The 21,423-nt window shown below is 36.4% G+C and overlaps 1 protein-coding gene across 2 annotated transcripts in view; it reads left to right on the forward strand.

Moving 5' to 3' along the window:
• The window catches only part of scap (SREBF chaperone), an 83,321-nt gene that overhangs the window by 49,743 nt on the left and 12,155 nt on the right, over positions 1–21,423 (forward strand). For both annotated transcript variants that reach the window (XM_088327666.1, XM_088327665.1), the window contains exons 14-19: positions 7,801–7,950; positions 16,046–16,238; positions 16,318–16,433; positions 19,234–19,666; positions 20,877–20,959; positions 21,039–21,121. In XM_088327666.1, the coding sequence (XP_088183792.1) occupies positions 7,801–7,950; positions 16,046–16,238; positions 16,318–16,433; positions 19,234–19,666; positions 20,877–20,959; positions 21,039–21,121 (1,058 nt within the window). The remainder of the gene's footprint in view (positions 1–7,800; positions 7,951–16,045; positions 16,239–16,317; positions 16,434–19,233; positions 19,667–20,876; positions 20,960–21,038; positions 21,122–21,423) is intronic.

The following is a 21,423-nucleotide window of genomic DNA, read 5'->3' on the forward strand; positions in this document are numbered from 1 at the left end:
TAAAAAGTGATGCTAACGGCTTAATGCTAACTTCTTCATGCTAAAAAGTTTTGGTAATGGCTATATTTTATCGACTTCAAATTTACAAATTATGCTAATGAGTACATGTTAATGAGTTATGCTAACAGGTACATTCTAAAAAGTGATGCTAACGGCTAAATGCTAACTTCTTCATGCTAAAAATTTTTGGTAATGGCAATATTTTATCGACTTCATATGTACAAATTATGCTAATGGCCTCATGTTAATGAGTTATGCTAACAGGTACATTCTAAAAAGTGATGCTAACGGCTTAATGCTAACTTCTTCATGCTAAAAAGTTTTGGTAATGGCTATATTTTAACGACTTCATATTTACAAATTATGCTAATGGCGTCATGTTAATGAGTTATGCTAACAGGTACATTCTAAAAATTGATGCTAACGGCTTAATGCTAACTTCTTCATGCTAAAAAGTTTGGTAATGGCTATATTTTATCGACTTCAAATTTACAAATTATGCTAATGAGTACATGTTAATGAGTTATGCTAACAGGTACATTCTAAAAATTGATGCTAACGGCTTAATGCTAACTTCTTCATGCTAAAAAGTTTTGGTAATGGCTATATTTTATCGACTTCATATGTACAAATTATGCTAATGGCCTCATGTTAATGAGTTATGCTAACAGGTACATTCTAAAAAGTGATGCTAACGGCTAAATGCTAAATCCTTCATGCTAAAAATTTTTGGTAATGGCATATTTTATCGACTTCATATTTACAAATTATGCTAATGGCGTCATGTTAATGAGTTATGCTAACAGGTACATTCTAAAAATTGATGCTAACGGCTTAATGCTAACTTCTTCATGCTAAAATTTTTGGGTAATGGCTATATTTTATCGACTTCAAATTTACAAATTATGCTAATGAGTACATGTTAATGAGTTATGCTAACAGGTACATTCTAAAAAGTGATGCTAACGGCTTAATTCTAACTTCTTCATGCTAAAAAGTTTTGGTAATGGCTATATTTTAACGACTTCAAATTTACAAATTATGCTAATGAGTACATGTTAATGAGTTATGCTAACAGGTACATTCTAAAAAGTGATGCTAACGGCTTAATGCTAACTTCTTCATGCTAAAAAGTTTTGGTAATGGCTATATTTTAACGACTTCATATTTACAAATTATGCTAATGGAGTCATGTTAATGAGTTATGCTAACAGGTACATTCTAAAAAGTGATGCTAACGGCTTAATGCTAACTTCTTCATGCTAAAAAGTTTTGGTAATGGCTATATTTTATCGACTTCAAATTTACAAATTATGCTAATGAGTACATGTTAATGAGTTATGCTAACAGGTACATTCTAAAAAGTGATGCTAACGGCTAAATGCTAACTTCTTCATGCTAAAAATTTTTGGTAATGGCAATATTTTATCGACTTCATATGTACAAATTATGCTAATGGCCTCATGTTAATGAGTTATGCTAACAGGTACATTCTAAAAAGTGATGCTAACGGCTTAATGCTAACTTCTTCATGCTAAAAAGTTTTGGTAATGGCTATATTTTAACGACTTCATATTTACAAATTATGCTAATGGCGTCATGTTAATGAGTTATGCTAACAGGTACATTCTAAAAATTGATGCTAACGGCTTAATGCTAACTTCTTCATGCTAAAAAGTTTGGTAATGGCTATATTTTATCGACTTCAAATTTACAAATTATGCTAATGAGTACATGTTAATGAGTTATGCTAACAGGTACATTCTAAAAATTGATGCTAACGGCTTAATGCTAACTTCTTCATGCTAAAAAGTTTTGGTAATGGCTATATTTTATCGACTTCATATGTACAAATTATGCTAATGGCCTCATGTTAATGAGTTATGCTAACAGGTACATTCTAAAAAGTGATGCTAACGGCTAAATGCTAAATCCTTCATGCTAAAAATTTTTGGTAATGGCATATTTTATCGACTTCATATTTACAAATTATGCTAATGGCCTCATGTTAATGAGTTATGCTAACAAGTACATTCTAAAAAGTGATGCTAACGGCTTAATGCTAACTTTTTCATGCTAAAATTTTTTGGTAATGGCTATATTTTATCGACTTCAAATTTACAAATTATGCTAATGAGTACATGTTAATGAGTTATGCTAACAGGTACATTCTAAAAAGTGATGCTAACGGCTTAATGCTAACTTCTTCATGCTAAAAAGTTTTGGTAATGGCTATATTTTAACGACTTCAAATTTACAAATTATGCTAATGAGTACATGTTAATGAGCTATGCTAACAGGTACATTCTAAAAAGTGATGCTAACGGCTTAATGCTAACTTCTTCATGCTAAAAAGTTTTGGTAATGGCTATATTTTAACGACTTCATATTTACAAATTATGCTAATGGAGTCATGTTAATGAGTTATGCTAACAGGTACATTCTAAAAAGTGATTCTAACGGCTTAATGCTAACTTCTTCATGCTAAAAAGTTTTGGTAATGGCTATATTTTATCGACTTCAAATTTACAAATTATGCTAATGAGTACATGTTAATGAGTTATGCTAACAGGTACATTCTAAAAATTGATGCTAACGGCTTAATGCTAACTTCTTCATGCTAAAAAGTTTTGGTAATGGCTATATTTTATCGACTTCATATGTACAAATTATGCTAATGGCCTCATGTTAATGAGTTATGCTAACAGGTACATTCTAAAAAGTGATGCTAACGGCTAAATGCTAAATCCTTCATGCTAAAAATTTTTGGTAATGGCATATTTTATCGACTTCATATTTACAAATTATGCTAATGGCCTCATGTTAATGAGTTATGCTAACAAGTACATTCTAAAAAGTGATGCTAACGGCTTAATGCTAACTTTTTCATGCTAAAATTTTTTGGTAATGGCTATATTTTATCGACTTCAAATTTACAAATTATGCTAATGAGTACATGTTAATGAGTTATGCTAACAGGTACATTCTAAAAAGTGATGCTAACGGCTTAATGCTAACTTCTTCATGCTAAAAAGTTTTGGTAATGGCTATATTCTATCGACTTCAAATTTACAAATTATGCTAATGGCGTCATGTTAATGAGTTATGCTAACAGGTACATTCTAAAAATTGATGCTAACGGCTTAATGCTAACTTCTTCATGCTAAAAAGTTTGGTAATGGCTATATTTTATCGACTTCAAATTTACAAATTATGCTAATGAGTACATGTTAATGAGTTATGCTAACAGGTACATTCTAAAAATTGATGCTAACGGCTTAATGCTAACTTCTTCATGCTAAAAAGTTTTGGTAATGGCTATATTTTATCGACTTCATATGTACAAATTATGCTAATGGCCTCATGTTAATGAGTTATGCTAACAGGTACATTCTAAAAAGTGATGCTAACGGCTTAATGCTAACTTCTTCATGCTAAAAAGTTTTGGTAATGGCTATATTTTAACGACTTCATATTTACAAATTATGCTAATGGCGTCATGTTAATGAGTTATGCTAACAGGTACATTCTAAAAATTGATGCTAACGGCTTAATGCTAACTTCTTCATGCTAAAATTTTTGGGTAATGGCTATATTTTATCGACTTCAAATTTACAAATTATGCTAATGAGTACATGTTAATGAGTTATGCTAACAGGTACATTCTAAAAAGTGATGCTAACGGCTTAATGCTAACTTCTTCATGCTAAAAAGTTTTGGTAATGGCTATATTTTAACGACTTCAAATTTACAAATTATGCTAATGAGTACATGTTAATGAGTTATGCTAACAGGTACATTCTAAAAAGTGATGCTAACGGCTTAATGCTAACTTCTTCATGCTAAAAAGTTTTGGTAATGGCTATATTTTAACGACTTCATATTTACAAATTATGCTAATGGAGTCATGTTAATGAGTTATGCTAACAGGTACATTCTAAAAAGTGATGCTAACGGCTTAATGCTAACTTCTTCATGCTAAAAAGTTTTGGTAATGGCTATATTTTATCGACTTCAAATTTACAAATTATGCTAATGAGTACATGTTAATGAGTTATGCTAACAGGTACATTCTAAAAATTGATGCTAACGGCTTAATGCTAACTTCTTCATGCTAAAAAGTTTTGGTAATGGCTATATTTTAACGACTTCATATTTACAAATTATGCTAATGGCGTCATGTTAATGAGTTATGCTAACAGGTACATTCTAAAAAGTGATGCTAACGGCTTAATGCTAACTTCTTCATGCTAAAAAGTTTTGGTAATGGCTATATTTTATCGACTTCAAATTAACAAATTATGCTAATGAGTACATGTTAATAAGTTATGCTAACAGGTACATTCTAAAAAGTGATGCTAACGGCTAAATGCTAACTTCTTCATGCTAAAAATTTTTGGTAATGGCAATATTTTATCGACTTCATATGTACAAATTATGCTAATGGCCTCATGTTAATGAGTTATGCTAACAGGTACATTCTAAAAAGTGATGCTAACGGCTTAATGCTAACTTCTTCATGCTAAAAAGTTTTGGTAATGGCTATATTTTAACGACTTCATATTTACAAATTATGCTAATGGCGCCATGTTAATGAGTTATGCTAACAGGTACATTCTAAAAATTGATGCTAACGGCTTAATGCTAACTTCTTCATGCTAAAAAGTTTTGGTAATGGCTATATTTTAACGACTTCATATTTACAAATTATGCTAATGGCGTCATGTTAATGAGTTATGCTAACAGGTACATTCTAAAAAGTGATGCTAACGGCTTAATGCTAACTTCTTCATGCTAAAAAGTTTTGGTAATGGCTATATTTTATCGACTTCAAATTTACAAATTATGCTAATGGCGTCATGTTAATGAGTTATGCTAACAGGTACATTCTAAAAAGTGATGCTAACGGCTTAATGCTAACTTCTTCATGCTAAAAAGTTTTGGTAATGGCTATATTTTATCGACTTCAAATTTACAAATTATGCTAATGGCGTCATGTTAATGAGTTATTCTAACAGGTACATTCTAAAAATTGATGCTAACGGCTTAATGCTAACTTCTTCATGCTAAAAAGTTTTGGTAATGGCTATATTTTATCGACTTCAAATTAACAAATTATGCTAATGAGTACATGTTAATGAGTTATGCTAACAGGTACATTCTAAAAAGTGATGCTAACGGCTAAATGCTAAATCCTTCATGCTAAAATTTTTTGGTAATGGCATATTTTATCGACTTCATATTTACAAATTATGCTAATGGCCTCATGTTAATGAGTTATGCTAACAAGTACATTCTAAAAAGTGATGCTAACGGCTTAATGCTAACTTTTTCATGCTAAAATTTTTTGGTAATGGCTATATTTTATCGACTTCAAATTTACAAATTATGCTAATGAGTACATGTTAATGAGTTATGCTAACAGGTACATTCTAAAAAGTGATGCTAACGGCTTAATGCTAACTTCTTCATGCTAAAAAGTTTTGGTAATGGCTATATTTTAACGACTTCATATTTACAAATTATGCTAATGGAGTCATGTTAATGAGTTATGCTAACAGGTACATTCTAAAAAGTGATGCTAACGGCTTAATGCTAACTTCTTCATGCTAAAATTTTTTGGTAATGGCTATATTTTATCGACTTCAAATTTACAAATTATGCTAATGGCCTCATGATAATGAGTTATGCTAACAGGTACATTCTAAAAAGTGATGCTAACGGCTTAATGCTAACTTCTTCATGCTAACATTTTTTGGTAATGGCTATATTTTATCGACTTCAAATTTACAAATTATGCTAATGAGTACATGTTAATGAGTTATGCTAACAGGTACATTCTAAAAAGTGATGCTAACGGCTTAATGCTAACTTCTTCATGCTAAAAAGTTTTGGTAATGGCTATATTTTAACGACTTCAAATTTACAAATTATGCTAATGAGTACATGTTAATGAGTTATGCTAACAGGTACATTCTAAAAAGTGATGCTAACGGCTTAATGCTAACTTCTTCATGCTAAAAAGTTTTGGTAATGGCTATATTTTAACGACTTCATATTTACAAATTATGCTAATGGCGTCATGTTAATGAGTTATGCTAACAGGTACATTCTAAAAAGTGATGCTAACGGCTAAATGCTAAATCCTTCATGCTAAAAATTTTTGGTAATGGCAATATTTTATCGACTTCATATTTACAAATTATGCTAATGGCCTCATGTTAATGAGTTATGCTAACAAGTACATTCTAAAAAGTGATGCTAACGGCTTAATGCTAACTTTTTCATGCTAAAATTTTTTGGTAATGGCTATATTTTATCGACTTCAAATTTACAAATTATGCTAATGAGTACATGTTAATGAGTTATGCTAACAGGTACATTCTAAAAAGTGATGCTAACGGCTTAATGCTAACTTCTTCATGCTAAAAAGTTTTGGTAATGGCTATATTTTAACGACTTCATATTTACAAATTATGCTAATGGCCTCATGTTAATGAGTTATGCTAACAGGTACATTCTAAAAAGTGATGCTAACGGCTTAATGCTAACTTCTTAATGCTAAAATTTTTTGGTAATGGCTATATTTTATCGACTTCAAATTTACAAATTATGCTAATGGCCTCATGATAATGAGTTATGCTAACAGGTACATTCTAAAAAGTGATGCTAACGGCTAAATGCTAACTTCTTCATGCTAAAAATGTTTGGTAATGGCGATATTTTATCGACTTCATATTTACAAATTATGCCAATGGCCTCATGTTGATGAGTTATGCTAACGGGTATATGCTAAAAAGTGATGCCAACAGCTGAATGCTAACTTCTTCATGCTGAAAAATTATTCTAATGCTAAGATGCTAACGACTCAGCAAATTGAATGGGCTCAATTCATTCCAGATAAGCCAATTCAAATCGAACGGCCCATTCTACTTGAACATGTACATTTTAAATTTTTTAATGTGTAATAACAGTGTTATTACTATGTTATTACCATGAATGTGTTTTTTTTTTAGACCTCCGCAAGGCATATCCCTGTTGCTAACGGTTGTGGGCCCATCTCAAATGAACTTGCTAACTAGCTTTATGCTAACTCATAATGCTATCAACCGGGGTTATATATACATGCCGGGATCATCTTCCAGATCAATCACAACTCTTACAATTGCCGCGGGAATTGTCTAGTTATTATTAAAGCTTTGAAAACTTTCTCGGTGTACCGTCTTTCTTTGTAAATATGTGTAACCCATGTATAATATGTATTTGCAACTGTATATTTTTGTAATGTATTTATTTTAGACACTTATTCTGATATGTTTTGCACGGGTGAACGAAAAATGAGGGGCGGAACAAACGCGGGGTGCCGAGTTTAAGTGGGGACCGCTAAAGGTGAGGGACAGACAAGGAAAGAAGAGGGGGTAAAAAGTTGGTTAAGAAAAAGGAGTTTTCCCACCCTTACCTTTGGATTACTTTCAACGGGACCCGGACTCTGCAGGTCTGCATCAAACCTTAAGTACCGGTATCATTTTCCGTTCATTTTGCCGGCTGTGATTTTTGAACCGTGGACTTTAATGAAGGACATTTAGTTACAATCGCGGGACTTGAAGTCGGGTTTGGGTTCATTTTGTGTTTGTGTTACATGTTTAAATGTGGGCGCATGCGGCTTATATACAGGTGCGGCTCGTGTATGTACAAAATCGGTTTTCCTCTTAAAATGTGCTGGGTGCGGCTTATAATCAGGTGCGCTCTATAGTCTGGAATTTAGGGTAAACTGCTTTTGACTGCCAGTTGTGTTTTTAGGTATATCAGCATCTTGCCCGTCATCCCTGTGGCCATTCAGCTCAGCCCCCAAGAAGCCATCGAAGGGCGCCACCCACAGGACACTCAAGCCCCACTGCCGCCCCTTCCCAAGGTGGCGGTGGAGCTCCAGACGGACCTGACCCTGTACAAGTCAGTACTGCGTAATCGATAGTTCTGATATTTATTATAAATAAGGTTTTTATAATATATATTTAAAAATTGGCAGATTTTAAACCACAGGTGTCAAAGAGGCGGTCCGCGGGCCGGATCAGGCCCGCTAGGGGATTGGATCCGGCCCGCGAGACAACGCTCAGAGAAGCGCAAGAGAAAGAGAGCTGTAGGTTGAAATAGGTCCACTTGATGTTGCCGAAGCCTGGTGCCTCTCACAAACCATGCACTTGTATTTCTCGCTCTCTTCCTCCATTTTTCTCTCTATCTCTCTCTCTTTCACTCTCTCTGTCTTTTTTTCTCTTTCTTTATTCCTTTTTGTCTCTTTCTCTCTCTGTCTTTTTACCTTCTTTTGCTCTCTCTTCATTTTTTCCTTTACTCTCTTTCTCTCTTTCTCGGTTTCCCCTTCTGTCTTTCCCCATTCTCTCTTTCTCTCCTTTTTTTTCTCTTTCAATTTCTTTTTGGATTTCATTCTTTTTCCCTTTTTCTCTCACTATTTCTGTTTTTATCTCTTGTTTCTCACACTCTCTCGATGTCTCTCTCTCTCTCTTTCTCTTTTTTGTCCCACCCTCTCTACCATTCTCTCCCTATCTTTCTATTATTTCTTTCTCTCTTTTTTTTCTTTCTCTCTAATCTACTAGTCCGGCCCCCGAGAGAATGTTTGTTCTATCGTGTGGCCCCCGAGCTTAAATGAGTTTGACGCCCCTGTTTTAAACAATATATTTCTTATTTTAGTGTTTTACGTTTTTTGGGGGGAGGGGAGAAAAATCTAAATACTGCAGTTGTCGTTTGGCATTATTTCTGTCATACTACTTCTGCAATAGTATTCCTGTTAACAGTATTTCTCTCTGAATGTTTTTGTATTCTAATATTTCTACAGTGGTATTTCTGGAGAAGTATTTCCAAAGTAGTATTTTAGCTGTATTTCTGTGGGATTGTTGTAGTATTTCCATAGTAGTAGAATGTTTGTTGTATTTATTCAGTATTTTTGGAACATTTCTGTTGTATCAAAATATTTCTGTTGCAGTATTTTTGTAGTGTAGTGTTTTTGTAGTGTTATTGTAGTATTTCTGTCAAAGTATTTTTAAAGTATTTCCAAAGTAGTATTTATTAGCTGTATTTCTCCAGGATTGTTGTAGTATTTCCATAGTAGTAGAATGTTTGTCGTATTACTTTAGTATTTTTTGGAACATTTCTGTTCCTGTATTTATGTAGTATTACTATCGAAATATTTGTGTCGCAGTATTTTTGTAGTATGGGGTTTTTGTAGTGTTATAATTGTAGTATTTCTGTAAGAGTATTTTTGAAGTATTTCGAAAGTAGTATTTATTAGCTGTATTTCTCTAGGATTGTTGTAGTATTTTCATAGTAGTAGAATGTTTGTCGTATTACTTAAGTATTTTTGGAAACATTTCTGTTCTTGTATTTATGTAGTATTACTGTCGAAATATTTGTGTCGCAGTATTTTTGTAGTATGGTGTTTTTGTAGTGTTATAATTGTAGTATTTCTGTTAAAGTATTTTTAAAGTATTTCCAAAGTAGTATTTATTAGCTGTATTTCTCTAGGATTGTTGTAGTATTTCCATAGTAGTAGAATGTTTGTCATATTACTTTTGTATTTTTGGAACATTTCTGTTCTTGTATTTATGTCGTATTACTTTCGAAATATTTCTGTCGCAGTATTTTTGTAGTGTTAGGTTTTTTGTAGTGTTCTTATTTTAGTATTTCTGTCAAAATATTTTTAAAGTATTTCCAAAGTAGTATTTTAGCTGTATTTCTGTGGGATTGTTGTAGTATTTCCATAGTAGTAGAATGTTTGTTGTATTTATTCAGTATTTTTGGAACATTTCTGTTGTATCAAAATATTTTTGTCGCAGTATTTTTGTAGTATAGTGTTTTTGTAGTGTTATTATTGTAGTATTTCTGTTAAAGTATTTTTAAAGTATTTCCAAAGTAGTATTTATTAGCTGTATTTCTCTAGGATTGTTGTAGTATTTCCATAGTATTAGAATGTTTGTCGTATTACTTTAGTATATTTGGAACATTTCTGTTCTTGTATTTATGTAGTATCACTTTCGAAATATTTCCGTCGCAGTATTTTTGTAGTATGGTGTTTTTATAGTGTTATTATTGTAGTATTTCTGTAAGAGTATTTTTGAAGTATTTCGAAAGTAGTATTTATTAGCTGTATTTCTCTAGGATTGTTGTAGTATTTCCATAGTAGTAGAATGTTTGTCATATTACTTTTGTATTTTTGGAACATTTCTGTTCTTGTATTTATGTCGTATTACTTTCGAAATATTTCTGTCGCAGTATTTTTGTAGTGTTGGGTTTTTTGTAGTGTTCTTATTTTAGTATTTCTGTCAAAATATTTTTAAAGTATTTCCAAAGTAGTATTTTAGCTGTATTTCTGTGGGATTGTTGTAGTATTTCCATAGTAGTAGAATGTTTGTTGTATTTATTCAGTATTTTTGGAACATTTCTGTTGTATCAAAATATTTTTGTCGCAGTATTTTTGTAGTATAGTGTTTTTGTAGTGTTATTATTGTAGTATTTCTGTTAAAGTATTTTTAAAGTATTTCCAAAGTAGTATTTATTAGCTGTATTTCTCTAGGATTGTTGTAGTATTTCCATAGTATTAGAATGTTTGTCGTATTACTTTAGTATATTTGAAACATTTCTGTTCTTGTATTTATGTAGTATCACTTTCGAAATATTTCCGTCGCAGTATTTTTGTAGTATGGTGTTTTTATAGTGTTATTATTGTAGTATTTCTGTTAAAGTATTTTTAAAGTATTTCCAAAGTAGTATTTATTAGCTGTATTTCTCTAGGATTGTTGTAGTATTTTCATAGTAGTAGAATTTTTGTCGTATTACTTTAGTATATTTGGAACATTTCTGTTGTTGTATTTATGTAGTATTACTGTCGAAATATTTCCGTCGCAGTATTTTTGTAGAATAGTGTTTTGGTAATGTAATAATTGTAGTATTTCTGTAAAAGTATTTTTGAAGTATTTCCATAGTATATTTCGAGTATTTTTAAACTATATTCCTATAAAAGTAGGAAAAATATTACTAAAATTGTCCAATATGTATTAGAACTGGTGAAAAGCAGACAATTTTGCGCATTCTAAACAATAGATTTCTTATTTTTGGGGGGAAATATGAATACCATATATTTGTATTTTGCAGTCATTTGAAGATTTTTAATTTTGAATATTCGTTTTTTTAATTTGCCAATTTATGAAAAAATATTTTTAAGTAGTATAACTTGATTTATATTTTCCTAAATATATTTCAAGATTTGCTTTTGGTAAAATACGGAGTAAAATAATATATTATTTTAATTCAGCATTGTTATGTGCCATCAACCATATCAGATTAACTAGCTCATATTAATCATAATTATTCCTCAAATAATTATTCTTATTTTACGTTATTTTTCATTTGTTCCATAAGATATTTCATCTAGAATAAATATTTATGATAGGAACTATTTTGCGAAAAATATTGTTTATATTTTTCCAATTTGGAATTATTTTAACAACTGTTTTTAGTAAAAGACAGCCAACAATACTTGTCTGCCAAATAATTTATGTACTTTCCAAATTTCAGATTTCTTTTGGATTTTATAATAGCTAAAATAAGCAATATTGTCTTCTAGAACAGGGGTCAGCAACCTTTTTGGTGTGGCGTGCCACTTTCAAATGTCCTTGTAAATCAATGTACCACACCAAGAGTAATGACTCGCACAAAAAAAAAAAATATATCCATCAGAGCTGTCATTTTACACCAGTCAGAATATACAACATGGATAGACATTGAAACCGTATAACTGACCAATTTATCTTCCACTATTCTTGTTCATCAATCAACTAAAAAAGTAATGTGAATAACATGGGGAAAGGCCTGTAGACATCCATGACTTCAACTTTTCTTCATCAACAATGAACTACCATCAAGTGATATGGACAGCTACCATACCATTCATCAATAAATCTTATTTCAGAAACTATCAAAACTTGAAACACACACACACACCTTTAATATATTCACCATCAGTAAATGGTTTTCCATGCATTGCCATGCAGTGAGCAATGTGATAGCTTGCTTCAGTGGTGGCTTTTGTAGCAGTGACAAATGTTTTCAGGGTCTATGTTTGTACCTGGACACAACGTGTTTTAATGTCTCCGCCTTGAATTCATGTTCATGTTTCGTCTCGTAATTATGCTTAACACTTGTTGACGTGCGAGGTAGAATAGAATAGAGAATAGAATATATATATATATATATATATATATATATATATATATATATATATATATATACATATATACATATATATATATTACAATTCTATTTTAACCAATTTAGACAAATTTAGATCTTTTTAAAAACACCCAAAAATCTTACTTTAGAATAGAATAGAATAGAATATACCTTTATTGTCATTGTTACAAAATGGGTTAAGATATTGTGACAACAAAATTGGGCATGACACTCCAGTTTCACGCCTTCACAGTGAGGTAAAAAACCCAAGAAGATAAAGGAACAGAGAAGATAAGGTTATAAAACAAGGAGGATAAGGTTATAGTCATAATTGACACAAAATTTACCCAAGAAATGTCGGCATATAGGATGTTACATACAGTTTGGTATCGTAGGGTTTGTGCAATATGCATTTGGTGCAAAAATAGTCAGAATAGTGCAAAAAATGGTCAACGTATGCATTTGGTGCAAAAATAGTCATCATAGTGCAAAAAAAGATAGTCAACACTGTGCAAGGTGAGCAGTCAACATTGTGCAAGAAACATAGACAACGCTCTGGAGGCATAATGCACAAACAGCACAGTCATTTTTTGCACAGAGCCTCAGTCATCTGTCCACGCTGGCTGAAAAGAACGAGAGTTTCTCGCTGGAGGAATGTGGTGGAGAAAAGTCATGTTGACATCATTTCGGGAAAGTTTCTTGGCAGACAATTAAGTTTCCTTAAAAGAGCATGGGACCTCCCAGGACTCTCTGAGCAAACTGAGGCGAAAACATTTCCTAATAAGGATACGACAACATCTTCCTTGCGAGAAAAACAATTCCAAAGATGATACGTAAGGACCGGGCCGCCTCTTGGGTTGTACTCAATTGAAGCTATAAAAGCGTTGTTACGTCTAAAGTTCTCTGAGTTCTTTGGGACGATGCAATAAAGAACCTCCCTCTCACGCCAGCATCCGCGCATTTCTTGAAAACGAATGAGAAGACTTAATCGATTCTCGAACCCGCATTTTCTCCAACAGGAGCTGTTGTGATTCGTTCATTTATCGCGCGCCGGTGTTTCTGTGGCCGGGTTCAAACACAGATCTCTCCTCTGCGAGGCGCGGCGCAGACACGCTCACACACAGAGCAGAGGAGGAGGGGCGCTACCGTAAAGCCTTTAAATAACACGGCGCACAACTAAATTTCACCTAAAAATGCGCATTAAAAAAAAATCCTTATTATTTTGCCACTGGTTATCAATCCCTGTTCTAGGAGAACAAGAAAAGGTTATTTCGAAATACAACATTTCAAAACGCACTTAGTTTTCAGACACAAGACGAGTCACTCGATGACAACATGTCCGTGGAAACGTGGTCTTTGTCCACTCTAATTGGCGGCATGACCGGCAGAACAATGAAATGCTGTTCGGAATCAGAAAAGCTTTATTGACTTGCTAAAGTGATAATTGATTTTGTGGGAAACGGCACACAGACAAATATTTGTAGCGAGCACAAATAACCGATTGACCAATTAAATTGAAGAGGCGGGTTTATTCTTCAGCCATTTTGGAGCACCACTGATTTTTGCTCATTATATCAAGGAAACGGATGAAAACCCTTATGAGTTCATCTGGAGGATCGGCTACACGGCAATTTTAGGGCAATTCTTTTTACCGTTTTGAAAAGTTTGACATACTTTAATCAAGAGGAACACTCTGGGATTTAAGGAATTTTCTTTACTAAGTATCTACAGAGGAAACTTAAATAGAACACAAAACAAGGATAAATGAAATATAGCGGTTGGCATCTTGGCAGATGGAAAACCAAAGTGGTTGGCATAATTATCCATCCATCCATCCATTATCTGGACCGGTTATCCTCAGTAGGGTCGCGGGGGTGCTGGAGCCCATCCCAGCTATCTTCGGGCAGTGGGTAGGGGACACCCTGAACTGGTTGCCAGCCAGTCGCAGGGCTCACAGGGACAGACAATTCGCTCGCTCATTCCCACCTAGGGACAATTTGGACCGGCCAATTAACCTGAAACGCATGTTTTTGGAATGTGGGAGGAAACCCACGCAAGCATGTGGAGAACATGCAAACTCCGCACAGGAAGGTTTTTGGCAGCCGGATTTGAACCCATGACCTCAGAACTGTGCCGCACACGCGCCAATCACCGACAGCTCTCTTTCTCTTGCGCTTCTCTGAGTGTTTTCTCGTCTGATCTGTCCCGCGGGCCGCCTCTTTGACACCTGTGCTGTAGATTGAGATGAGGAATGTGAGATTTTGGGCCTTCTGTCCCAGGAGAGTGATGAGCCCTGAATCCTGACACCAATTCAAAAAGATTTTCATTTGTGCAGCCCTTTGAGACTTTTTTTGGACAGCCGACAAATAAATACAGTGGAACCTCGGTTCTCGACCATAATCCGTTCCAGAACCCCGTCCGAAAACCGATTTGTTTGATCACCGAAATCATTTTTCCCATTAAAAATAATGTAAAACGCTTTAATCCGTTCCAACCCCCTGAAAGTTTACCTTGAATGTTTAACGTAAACATAAAGCTAACCCGGGCTAATCGTATGTTCGCGTTATCGTAATCATCCGTACGAAAGATTCTGCTAACATGAACGTGTAAAAATAAAATAAAAAAAGGATAAAGAAAAAAATTATGAATAGGATTTGTTACCTTTGTGGTGGTCAGCAGAAGGCACAGGCAAGATCAGACACTCGCACATCTTCTTCGTATTTTGCTATTATTTCTTTCTTAAATGCAATAGTTGTACGCACTGCTTTTCTTTTTTCACCGGTAGCAACTTTGCTGCTTGCACTGACTTTCGTTGGAGGCATAATAAGGGGCTAAAACACCCGTACGCCGCTCAGCATGGCACCCTAGCGTACACACTCATGCATTACCGGCGTTCCAACTCCGATTTTTTGACCGAACAGCGAAGCAAGAATTTCTCGAAATTTTTGGTCGGACTCCCATCTGTTCGAACTGAGAGGCGTTCGGAAACCGGGGTTCCACTGTACAACCGACATGACTTAAAGTAACTATAAACAAAGAGTGAAATTTCCACAGAGCTGGCGAAATTGAAAAGTGCCTGCACTCCTGTTGTAGAACTAGATGGACAAACTGATGTTATGGTAACAGCTCATCACTCAGTCTTCTACTTGAGCATGCATATCATGCTCTCAATCACAAACTTCGCTTGATTGACAAACTAATGTTATGATAAAAGCTAATATATCAGTCTCCACCCGAACGTGCCTCAACTTGATTGCACTTTTATCTCATCTCTTAACCGCTATCAACTTTTTCTACCACTTATAGGCATGTTGGGCGAGTTAGCAGAGCTGCTAACTCCAACAATATTGTTCCTGCTTCAGTGTTTCCGCCCCTGGTTACTTATCCAATCAGAAGGCGCGGGTAGCGTCCAAGCAGAGAGACTCAGCTGTATTCAAGCCTAAACAACCCTGTATTAAATACATTTAATGGGCCCATCGGATGAATAAAAATGCCGATACCGATATCCGTCAAATACCCGAATATGGGTGCGGATAATCGGCCAGCCTCATTATCGTTCGACCCCTAGTATAGGACATCAAAATGTCTTTTTACCTCCATGCGGCGTATGTCTATGGACAGCACGGTGGTGAAGAAGAACATCTGCAGGAAGAAGTCGGACACCAGGCAAACAGGCAGAACTCCTACGAGTATCAGCGACATAAGTCGAGCAAATTTTTGCTCGGACTCCGATTTGTTCCAACTGAGAGGCCTTCGAAAACCGAGGTTCCGCCGTATGACTCGACAGCTTTTCCCTCCTTCTGCGCAGGGTGGCGGCACTGGGCCTGGCAGCCGGTGTCCTTTTGGTCCTGCTCCTCTTCTGCCTCTATCGGCTTCTGTGCCCGCGAAACTACGGGCAGAACGGCGGGCGGCGGCGGCGGGGGGAACGACCGTGCGACGGCTACGGGTACTGGCCCCCCGTCAGCGAGATCTCGCCGCTCCTCTTGCGAGGCCATAGCATGGTGGGAAAAAACGGGTCTATTTTGGGGGGGTCACTGCCACTTTAACTGGATGTTTTTCCTTATTTTTGGCTCTTGGCAGGACATCGAGTGTCTGGCCAGTGACGGGATGCTGCTGGCCAGCAGCTGCTTGGCCGGACAGATTCGGGTTTGGGATGCCCAAACCGGAGACTGCCTGACGGTCATCCCCAAGAACAGGTAAGAATGGAATGAATGATTTGCCTTTATTGTCATTCTATAACAAACTTGAAGGCCTTCTCTTCTCAGTGCAAAGTAAGAATGGATGAATGAAAACTTTATTCGAACATAAAATAAAAACAGAACAAAAAATATAACTCAACAACAAAATAATGTTACATAATATGTTAGAAAAGGCAAATACCCCTTCATTTTCCCTATTAAATACACCAATGTTAATAACAACAATAGTAATAATATTAGTAATAACAGTTGTGATATAACAATAGCAACAATAACAACAAAGTTAACCATAGTTCTAGACGCACTGTTCCCAAACTCTCGTATCACCCATTTTCTTCATCTCTGTATTCCGCCAGCAGGGTTGGGTAGGGTTACTTTAACTGGATTACTTTCAATGACTTTTGGATTACTCTAATACCAAATATGCTAATAAAAGACAAAAGAAACTAAATAGAAATGAAATGATGACTCACAACACGTGGTAAGCTTTCTCTCCTGGCTTGGATCTCTTTGATCTCCGGCAAAACGAACATCAAATGCCACAGAAACAAAATGAAAATCAATCCAAACAGCTTGCCGACATCATTTTGGCCGTTCCATGTGTTCCGTTACTCCCCAAGCCTGCACAAAATTGGGTCATTTTATTCATATTTACTTTCTTTTGCCTTTTCTTAGCATATTTGGTATTGGAGTCATCCAAGAGTCATTGAAAATAATCCAGTTAAAGTAACCCTACCCAACCCTGTCCACCAGTAGTATTTTTTTGTGTATTTAAATTTGAACACGTGAATAGTTGATATTGTCTTGTAAATTGTTCCAAAGTTTGACTCCACACACTGACACACACATACTTTTCCTGGTGGTTCTCACCTTTGAGATTCTGAATTTACGACAGCCCCTTAACTTATAACTTCCCTCTGTCCGAATGAATCATTTTTGGATGTTTTCTGGCACTGTGTTTTCGTTGACCTTAAATAGCAGTTGTGCAGTGAAAACTTTGACTAAATCATCCAATTGTAATCATTTGGACTGCAGGAATAAAATATGAGTATGATTTCGATATCCTACCCTGTGTATAGTTCTAATTGCACGTTTTTGGAGGATAAAAAGGGGCCAAAGTGAACTTTTGGAATGATTGCCCCAGACTTCTGCACAATATGTTAAGTATGGCAGAACTAGAGAACAATATAAATACAATGCATTATAGTTTAAAATTAATTTGGCTGTGTTACTTATTGAAATTCTTTTAGATACTTTAGTTTGTATGTGTCTGATGTGTGTTTTCCAGAGTAATTGATTGTCTATTATGACCTCTAAAAACGAAATTTCTGATGCAGCGTCTATTGCAGCACCATCCATTTTGACTTCTAAATCTCGATTTGCCTTGCGATGAAACAAAGAATATGACTTTGGTTTTATTATGATTAAAAGATCATTTATTAATATTCATCCATACTTTTAGTTTGATTAATTGACGATGAATGCAGGTTACCAAATCAATATAGTTATCATCAAAACTAATGTATAAAGATATAAATGCATAGAAAGAAAATTGCTGTTTTATTCTATCCGTTGACCCTCTCAGGACAGGAGCACTGTGGCACATTTTAACATTAAAAATGGCAATTCAAATGTCTTGAATCCTATTTTCTATATTCTTAAACACGTGAACACATTAACAAGATATACACTTGTAACTAAAAAGATTTCTGAATTGTCTGTTTTAACAATACGCAAATTTATTTTGGGGGCAACATGGCGTGACCACAAGGTTGGAACTATCAAAACGGCAATGTGGTTTCAGTCAGAAGCATGTCTTGGTGTAGAGTGCCACTTTCAAATTTTCTGATGAACTACCATCAAGTGATATGGACAGCTAGCATACCATTCATCAATAAAATCTTATTTTAGAAACTAACAAATCTTGAAAAACACACACACACACACACACACACACCTTTAATATATTCGCCATCCGTAAATGGTTTTCCTTGCTTTCCCATGCAGTGAGCAATGTGATAGCTTGCCTCAGTGGTGGCGTTTGTAGCAGTGACAAAGGTTTTCAGGGTCTATGTTTGTTTGCCGTACCTGGACACAGTGCGTTTTAATGTCTCCGTCTTTTCAGACTCGTCCTTGAATTCATGTTTGTCTCGTAATGACGCTTAAAACTTGACGTGCGAGGTACAACACTCTCGAGACACAAACAACACGGTCATTTTTTGCACAAAGCCCCAGTCATTAGTCTACGCTGGCTGAGAAGAGCGAGATTTATTTGCTGGAGGAGCTGTCGTGAATCGTTCATTTATCGCGCGCCAGTGTTTCTGTGGCTGGGTTCAAACACAGATCTCTCCTTTTGCAAGGCGCGGCGCAGACGCTCACGAAACAGAGGAGTGGCGCTACCGTAAAGCCTCTAAATAACATGGTGTGCTACTGAAAATGTCTAAATTGAATCTAAAAATGCGCATTAAAAAAAAAATCTGTATTATTTTGCCGTGCGCTCGCGTGCCACTGGTTAACCCCATAGGTTGGCGACCCCTGTCTTAGCTTGACCCACAATACCCATAGCAATGTTGGACCATGCCTGGAAAGTAGACATTTCATGAGAGGAACGTTTTTGGCCATGACTAAAAGCTCTGCTAGGTTATGTGTATGAGGCATGCAAGGTATATTTGTGTTTTTATGTTTTTTGTCTTAGATTTGATTTCTAAAGGCATCAAGAATGTCTTTAAAAGTCTGGAATTGAACTTGCCTTAAGCTGTAGGAATGAGTTAATCCAGTTTTTTCATCCGTCCCCAAGACGGGAGAGCAGCAGGGACCGCTCCGCCAGCTTCCCCGATCCCTCCCCGAGCGGGGACGACCTTTCCGAGGACGAGGGTCACCGGGCGAGGCAGCGCACCACGCCCGCTCGGCCGGCCCGCTTCAAAGACCAACCGGACCTGACGCCGCTCATCGAGACCAACTTCGCTTTGGCGCCGGCCCCTCCCCGGGACGCCGCCGGGGACCCCTTCGACTTTGGCGAGCTGGTGGCCGACGCTTACGCGGCTCACAAGCCGCCCTCGCCGCCGTCCCCGTTCTTCTCCCCCTCGTCCTCGTCTCCGCCCTCCGCCGCCGCTTGCTGCTGCAGGGAAACCTGCGAGATACCGCCTCCGGACTTGGGCGGCGGTTCGGTGTGGGCCCTGGAGCTGCGGGGGAATCTCATCGCTGCCGGCCGGAGCAACGGAAAACTGCAGGTGCGTCGAAAAATCGAGGGGACGGTGGCCCTTTTTACATACAAGTGTTTGGCAACATCCCGATTTCTGTCTTTTTTGTATATTTATGAATTCCAAAGGTTTCTGATCAGCAAACCAACCGAGGAAATACAAAATGCGCTTCCGAAATGTTGATTTTATTTATTGAAGCACTCAAAAAAAAATCAAAACCTATCTGGCCCCATGTGAAAAAGTCATTGCCACCTTTGGCAGCGATAACAGAAATCAAAACGTTCACAATAAATGAGACTTTGACAACCCAGTGAAAGAATTTTGACCCACTCTTCTTTGCAAAATAGTTTCAAATCTGCCATATTGGACAGTTTTCTTGTATCACCTGCCTGTTTAAAGTCAAGTCCTGTTTATTTGTGACACCCTAAATCACAAAGAGTCTCAAAGGGCTGCACAAGATCAAACACTATAACAAACTACAGACTATTATGACACCATCCCCTGATCTAAAACCGACATGAGGGCAAGGAAAAACTCAAAAACCTCAAGTCAAGTGAAGTTCTGTTTATTTGTGACACCCTTAATCACAAAGAGTCTCAAAGGGCTGCACAGACCACAGCTTGTTGCAAACCACAGACTATGATGACACCATCCCCTGATCTAGAACCTACAAGAGGGCAAATAATACACATATTATCAACATAAAATATAGATTATTTATATGCTATAGAGTTGAAGTGTGTTTTAAGCTTAGATTTAAACATTTCCTCTGAGGTTGCAGAACGAATCTCAGGGGGAAGAGCGTTCCACATCACCGGGGCCTGGATGAAGAACGCTCTATCAACCTACGGATTTCTTCTTGGCTCTTGGGATCCCGAGTAGACCGGCGTTTTCGGAGCGAAGGCTCCAGACCTGAACGTAGTGGGAAATTGAATCTGAAAGATACGAGGGAGCAAGTCCATGCATGATTTTGTATACTACCAACAGAACCTTTAAATCACATCTTAAGTTAACAGGGAGCCAATGCAGGTTAGCTCAAATCGGGGTCATGCGATCAAACTTTCTTGCCTTAGTTAAAAGAATGTGCGGGCAGTGCGCGATTGCGCACGTGCGCAGCTTAGAGGGAACATTGTTCGAGATACGAAAAATTGTCGATATCAACCGGATCCAGGAACAAATTGATTTGGTATGTGGAAGGGCCACTGTATTTTATACTTAAGTGTGACGGTTCCGATTACAGTTGTGGGAGGCCACCGACGGTCGCTTGCGATGCAGTAGCGAGGGGACGTCCGGCATCACCGCCCTGGCCTTCCTCAACAACAGGTCGGGCGCACCTTTTCTTTTTCGATTGTTTCCATTTCTAGCCACCTCCGTGAGCTGACGGGCGCTCTGTCTTTTTTAGGATCGTGGCAGCGCGTCTCAACGGCTCGCTGGACTTTTTCAGCGTTGATGTTCACAAATCTCTGGCTTTGCTTCAATACCGAGGTGAGAGTGAAACGGAAATGTTGAAGATGGGAAGATTTTCTTCTTCCGAATCGGAATGAGAAATTCAGATGTGGATTCTGTTGAACGATTTCCCAATTGATCAAAATGCGCATGCACCGCTTGATTGATTGATAGATAGATGTATGTATGTATGTCTAGATAGATGTTTGTGTGTCTAAATAGATGTATGTATGTCTAGATAGATAGATAGATAGATAGATAGATAGATGTATGTCTAGATAGATGTATGTCTGTCTAGATAGACGTCTAGATAGATGTCTAGATGGATACATAGATAGATG

Source organism: Urocampus carinirostris, chromosome 2 (assembly GCF_059441175.1).
Source record: "Urocampus carinirostris isolate Australia breed hairy pipefish chromosome 2, RoL_Ucar_1.0, whole genome shotgun sequence".
Classification (NCBI taxonomy): domain Eukaryota; kingdom Metazoa; phylum Chordata; class Actinopteri; order Syngnathiformes; family Syngnathidae; genus Urocampus; species Urocampus carinirostris.